Genomic DNA, 7125 nt, shown 5'->3' with positions numbered 1-7125 from the left:
AAATAAATACCCTAGCAGTGTCTTGGAGTCCTCCAGTATCATTAACAACCACCATAAAGTCAAAGTATCCTTTCATGCCTTGCTGGGGATCGAAATTTAACTGGACTTCTCCAGAATCTTTTTCTACAATGAACGGGACTCTGGAAAGACTATCTAGACCTTCTGTAAGGGTCATCTGGACTTTACCAACTAGGTAGTAAGACAAAAGAGCGTTTTGACCGTCGTCTGGGTCTTCTGCTTTGACTTGCATGAACTTGGTGCCGAAGGAAGTTGCAGTGCTGACACCTCCAGTGAAAACTCTTCTGGTAAATCTGGGAGCATTGTCATTGACGTCTTTTACTTTCACTATGACTTTTAATTGAGTGTCATCGTTTACGTCAAAGAAATGTTCGACTGAAGGCGGATGTGAACAGTCTTCTGTGGCTTTGACGAGTAGTAAGTAAAGATCTTGTTCTTCTCTGTCCAAAGGCTGAGTTACTTGGACCGTGTGTTCAAAAGGATGTAAATAAAATATTTCGTTTTCATTCCCAGCAACAATGAAATAACATACAGGAGCAGGAGGTCCTTCATATTCCAGCTCATCACGATCGATAGTTTTTGGGAGAGTCTTAATTTCAATTCCTGGATCTTCGTTTTCTGAAAAAAAAAACACTAATTTATTCATCAAAAACTTCAGAATTTTTTTGTAATTTACCTGTAAATTCTATGACATATTCGTCTTCAACAAACTGGGGTTGGTATTCATTAACATCACTAACATAGACGGTTAAATCGAGGTCAGAACTTAAAGGTGTGGGCATACCTAAATCGTAAGCTTCAACACGAATCTAAAAATAAATTTTCAGAATCTGAATGTTTAATAACTTTTAAAGGTACTAGATTACGTCAAATATTTTTTGTTTTTTCCTATCCAGAGGTAATCGTAGCTCTAGTATTCCTGAAACAGGCTGTAGAGTGAATGTTCTCCAATGTCCAGCTGGGTCAGTCTTTAGTTTGTATCTAACAGCCCCATTACGACCTACATCTTCATCCGTGGCTATTATTTGGACTAAGGCACTGCCCACTGTAGCATTCTAATATAACAAAAAATAGTATTACATTAATAATGATATTAAAGTATTTTAAACCTACCTCTGGGACACGTAGTGTTGAATTATGTGGAGGTGATACAAAAACTGGAGGATGGTCGTTATAATCCATCACGCATATCCTTACAGCTTCTTCAGTTAGTAAACTAGGGTTCCCTAAATCCTGAGCCCTAAGTATCAAGGTATAGTTCCCATGTCGACCCCTCAAAGAACTTCTAGTTCTGATCTGAGACGACCACTCAGACACCTGGTACAATTCAAATAAATCTTCAGTGTTTCCATCGGATATATCGATTATAACCTGGCCATTTGGAGTGTTGGGGTCATCATCATCTGAGGCATGGGCTAGAGTAATTGGCTGGTTGACTTCCTGGAATTCTGTGATGTTAATACAGCCTGTTTCGACTACTAGTTCTGGTGTGTTATCGTTTACGTCCAAGAGAGTGACACTATAAAGGAACTAAATTAAATAAAACGTTATATTAATGGTCGCAATACATACTTAAGATGTTTAAAAGCATTTCTGCTTTCCCTGGCGTTAAATCCATATTGGTAATTATCCCAAGCTTCTATAATAAGCATATACGAAGCTCTGTCTTCTCTGTCTAGTTCCTCAGCTACCCTTAATACTCCACTGTCACTGTCAATAGCAAATTTTCCTTGAGACGATACTCTATCCAGGATATAGGTTATTTTACCGTACTCTCCCGAGTCAGCGTCTGTAGCTCTAATTGTACTTATTTTACTGCCTAAAAATATACGTCTATGTGAGATCCCGATAACCTAGAATACACGATATATCAAATAACAATTATGTGCTAACCTGGCTGAATATTTTCAAGTATAACGAGTGCTTTGGGTTCAGGATCAAATTCAGGATTATTATCGTTTTCATCTAGAATTTGTACAAGGACTTCTGAGCGTGTTGAAAGACTGGGTACTCCAGAGTCGACGGCTTTAATCTTTGTAATAAAAGAAAAAAGAGATTTGTGTATTTTTAAAACTATTTTTAGACTCAAAAGACTTACAGTAAAATTGAGCCATTGATGACTTTCTCGATCGATTTTGCTAGCCACTACCAGATCTCCAGAACTGCTATCTAAGTGAACTAAATTGTTGTTTTGTTGCTTACCCTCGATCTTGTAAAATATTGTTTTGTTTTTGTCTGGATCTATTGCTCTAACTGTGCCGATTAAAATACCATTCTTGCCGTTCTCTTGCACGCTGAATTTGTAGAAGGGTTGGGTAAACTTAGGGTTATTATCGTTAACATCCTCAATCTGAATTTTAAAAGTAGCTGAAAAAGTTATATCATAAATACCAAGAGAGAAAATTCATTAATACTTTAAAAATAAAGATACCCGAGTCTATTTGTTGTCCTGTGTCAGAATTCTCATCTGAAACGATCACACTGATCCGGAACATATCAATTTCTTCCCTGTCAATCTGTTTGCCAACGCTTAGGACTCCAGAGGAAGGTTCCAAATTGAAATAACTAACGCATTTAATATCATCAGCTTTTAAAAGAATATCTCGCTCGTTTTTTGCTTGACAATTGTCTTGGTCGAGCATGTAAATCAACTTGGCTGTTTCGTCTGGATCTCTAGCCCGTATTTTTGCTATGACAGTTCCAACCTAAATATTAGAACACATAAAATGACAATAAAGTTAAACTAAATAAACTTACGGGGGTATTCTCTTCCACTGACAAATCTTCTATGTCCAGAAGCTCAGGGTTCTTATTATTTACATCCTGAATCAGGATTTCCACTGTTACAGCTGCATGGAGTTGATTTTCTCCTTGACCGCCATCCAGAGCCAAAACGTTTAGAGAATAGAGACTCTTTCTAGGTTGTGACAGATCTGGATCCAGGTTTGCACCACTTGCAACTGATATAACACCTAAAAAATACTTTTATCTATCAAGGAGGTCCCAAGTGGGCAATACTATGCCGGTCAAGCTTAATCACGTGACTAAAATTCTCAACTACCTGTCTCAGAATCGATCACAAACTTATCAAGAGCTCCTGTTTGAATTCGATAAACTATTCGATTGTTTGGTGATGATCCATCCAGATCAAATGCTTCCACTTGTATGATTTGAGTACCACCTTCCGCGTCTTCTGGTATAGAAGCATTGTAAAAAACATAATCAAAGAAGGGAGCATTGTCATTTACGTCTTCTATGTATATATGCAACGGAACCTCGTTGTAGAGGCTCGGAGTCCCGTGGTCTCTAGCTCTGACAGTAAGGTAAAGTATTCTGACATTTTCCTCTTCTGGTCCTTCGATGTTTTCAAAGTCAATCGGGTGCTTGGGTTTGATTATGCCGGTTACAGGGTCTATAGTGAAGTTTTGGTGGAGTTCTCCGAACAGTAAGTACTCAATTTCGCTGTTTTTTGTACCTAGTTAGAAGAAAAATCATTTATACAGGGTAATTCTAGAATTTGAAAACTTTCGCAGAATCGTAACCTCATTGTATTTTATTTTGTATTATTAAAATTTTTGTCTAGTGTTGTTACGTTATTGGTAAATTCAAGAAATTGTAGAATTTGTTATGATTGTACAAGGTTCGTCAAAGAAATCAACAGACGAGGACTACGTTCAAATTTAGTTTTAGTTCTTTTTTTTCGTCTAGTCTAGGAGCTAGCCTATGTCACGTGTGCCGTTGTATGTCCCCTAAATTTTGTTGCGGGGATTTGTTAAGCACCTCTAGGAGTAATTGACAAAATTGGTCACATGGTCCAGAACATGGTCATTCGTTCGCAATATTTAAAAATGGCTGCCAAATTCTAAATTTTTTTTGACTATATTTCCGTAAAAAGTGCTCCGATTTTGCATTTTTAAAGATCGATTTACTCCTCTTATGAAGAAAAAAATTGTAAACAATTTACTGACAAATTTATTAGTTATTCGGATATTTTTAACATTTCCACTTAGCGGAGGAATCTGGAATATTTTCTTTAATTTTATTGAAATTACACATTCTTGTGAGCCTCCTGTCAAAACAAAGAATTATTGCAGTCATACTTTGTTGATTGGGTATCCCGGAAAAAAGATTCAAAATATCACTGCATCTATTCCAATTTACCTGGTTGGCGTTGTTAAAGATGGTAAACCAAGGTGTTTCAGTATAAAGAATGGCAGAATTGAAGAAGGACGTACGTTGGAATATATGAAACCCATATTTCTCACATGACACTGACTACAAACGTAAAGAACGTAGTTATTTGTTCTACCGATACTGATGTTTTTGTTAGTGCACTTTACCACTAAAAAATTACGACAACAGATGGACCACAAAAATGACAGCATGGTACCCACGAGGTAGACCGAGGTAGAACCCACGAGGTAGAACTGGTAGAAATGCTGGAAGAACTGGATACAGCAGCTAGAAGAATAGGCCTAAATATGAACTACACTAAAACTAAGATCATAACAAACACAGATGAAAACATAACAACCAGAATAAACCAAGAAAAAATAGAACAAGTTGAAGAGTAATTCATCTGGGACAAATGATTAAACTGAAAAAGGAAAACCAAACAGCTGAAATAAAGAGACGAGTAACACTGGCCTGGGCAGCATTTGGAAAATTAAGTTCAAGACAAAATCAAATATGGATAAGGTAACAAAATCTCAAAGATCTATGGAAAGACAAATGCTACATGTAAGGCTGGCAGATAGAAGAAGGAATGAGTCGATCAGAGGAAAAATTAAAGTAAGGAATGTTAGAAGTGAAGTAGCAAAATTGAAATGGAAGTTTGCCGGTCACAATGTCAGACAGAAGGATGCTCGATGGAACAAATGCATCGTAAACTGGAGGTCCTGGGAGAATAGAAGAAGTAGAGGAAGACCTCAGATGAGATGGGCGGACGATCTGAGGAAACATGCAGGCACAAGATGGATGAGCACGGCAACAGAAAGGGAAGAGTGGAAGAGATTGAGGGATGCCTATGTCCAACGATGGACCGAAGAGGCTGAATAGATAGAAAGATAGACCCAAGAGGAATAAAGATATTTAGTAGAAGACCGAACCTGAGATGGGACCATGATATTAGGAAATTAGTAGAGATAACTTGGGCACGCATAGCCAAAATAGTTAATAATGGGCCTAACTAAAAAGAGAGTATCTAAATATGTGAGGAAGGCTGCACCATAACTGGAAATGGTTGCTGAAAATGATGATGATGAAATGCCGATGATTTCGCTTCTAGCAAGAAGCTGGTTGAAATTGTGTCTTGACTATATTTTTATTAGTATATCCAGTTCGTAATGCGTAATAGTCATAAATTTGAACCTTAAGGTACCTCTACCAAATAGAGAGAACAACTATGATCAGGTGATAAGGATTTGGCAAAACAAAAACATTAGATTTCTCTAACAGATTATAAAACTTTTGAACGCGGATTGCTTTATGCAAAACAAAACTTAGTTAAATTAAAAATAAACGTTAGAATGATATATATCCGGCTAAACTGGAACCTGGATCACCTTTGGATGTAATTCCAGACCTGAATCTTTTAAAATACCCGATTACCCTGTTTTAAATTAACAAAACATAGCTTTACCATTCAGATCAGCATCTCTAGCCTCAACTTTAAGCACTGCCTCGAAGTTTTTCTTGTTTTCCAGTAACCTAGCTTCGTATTTAGTCTGAACAAACACCGGATTGTTGTCGTTTTCATCCTCTATGTTAATAATAAGCTGTACGGTGTTTCTGTTTCCATTTCCTAAGTCGTCTCGGGCTTCAACTGTCAAATAATGCCTAGAGACTTGTTCTCTGTCCCATGAAGGTCCTCCTTCCAGTTTTACAGTGATAATTCCAGTCACTGGATGAAGATTTAATCTAAAAAAAGATTCTTTAATGAAACTAAAACATTTTTTCTTGTTATTTCTTCATACAAATTCGAAATACTTCCAGCAATGTTAGTGTATCTCACACCGGTTGTACCAAACGATCCAGAATCATCGTCAAGCGCTTGCACCCAGGCTACGGTAGTACCAACCTCGCAATTTTCTGGCACCCAAACCTCATAAGAAGTCTTTGTAAATTCGGGATAGTTATCGTTTCTATCTAAAATATGTACTATAACCGGTACTTCACTGGATTTAGGACTGACTTTAACTACTTCCTTGGCTACAATTGTGAAGTTTAGTAGTTTTATTCTTTCGTAGTCCAGTGCAGTACTATTTTTGACTTTAATAGTGAATGTAGCTTCGTTGGTAGCTTTGTTAGGGGTCAGTTCGAATAAATCTTTGGCATTTTTGACGTACATTTGGAAGGTACCGTTAATACCCTGGAATAAAGTGTTTTAGTTAGAGTTTTCATATAAGTTTTTGGAAATTCTGGACAAAGTAAGCTCTGAAATCCTGGATTTATTTATGTACAGTTTGTCTCATTAGAGAATATCTGACAGTGAGAGTTGTTATTTGTCATTTTAATTAAAAAATAAACTGTATAGGGTGAGTCAACGGTAGAGTAAAATCCATTATCTCATTTGTTTCGAGGTTTACAAAAAAACATTAAATATAAAAGTTATAGGGACGGTTAAGATACACATTTTAAAATTATTATAGAGTATACAGGCTGCTTCAAAATTGTGGCAAATATTGTGATTAAGATGCTATGTGGTTTTCGAAAATATATTTAGCGAATTCTCGTATACAGGGTGTTTTATAATAGTGTACAAATTTGGTCAAGAATTTTTTTACCGAAAATTTACAATTTTTGAAAAATCGAAATTTTAACTATGTACGACTAATCTGCATTGAAATTAGAAAAAACAATTTGGTGTTTATTTTTAATTTTTTGTTTTAAGGAAAATATGATTTTTTTTCGTCATACATTTGGTTCTAAATGTAACAAAAGGCATTGTACATTTTGCATAGGCACACAATATACTGATATAGCGTGTATCTTAAACTAGCTGTACAGAAATTTCGACCGATGAATACAGGGTGTTAAAAAAATATATTTAATATTAAATAAACATAAATTTTATTATAATTTATCTACTTATTTTATAAATAAAAA

At 36.0% G+C, this 7125-nt stretch overlaps 1 protein-coding gene across 1 annotated transcript; it reads right to left on the bottom strand.

Annotated features, from left to right (window-relative positions):
* Positions 1-6: 6 nt before the first annotated feature.
* LOC115886276 (cadherin-23-like) lies at positions 7-6491 on the bottom strand (the record flags this gene model as incomplete). Its single annotated transcript, XM_030905367.1, has 13 exons — positions 6480-6491; positions 5994-6388; positions 5660-5937; positions 3080-3493; positions 2776-2990; positions 2450-2723; positions 2117-2385; positions 1912-2050; positions 1591-1837; positions 1132-1537; positions 885-1073; positions 695-827; positions 7-636 (listed from the first exon to the last, which is right to left on the bottom strand). Coding segments are annotated over exons 1-13 (3601 nt in total), but the record flags the coding sequence as incomplete, so codon positions are not given.
* Positions 6492-7125: the final 634 nt, after the last annotated feature.

The sequence above is a fragment of the Sitophilus oryzae genome, unplaced genomic scaffold, assembly GCF_002938485.1.
Source record: "Sitophilus oryzae breed Bouriz unplaced genomic scaffold, Soryzae_2.0 scaffold_47_pilon_pilon, whole genome shotgun sequence".
NCBI lineage: Eukaryota > Metazoa > Arthropoda > Insecta > Coleoptera > Curculionidae > Sitophilus > Sitophilus oryzae.
Note: the sequence above shows the minus strand (reverse complement) of the source record. Positions and strands in the feature narration are given on the sequence as shown.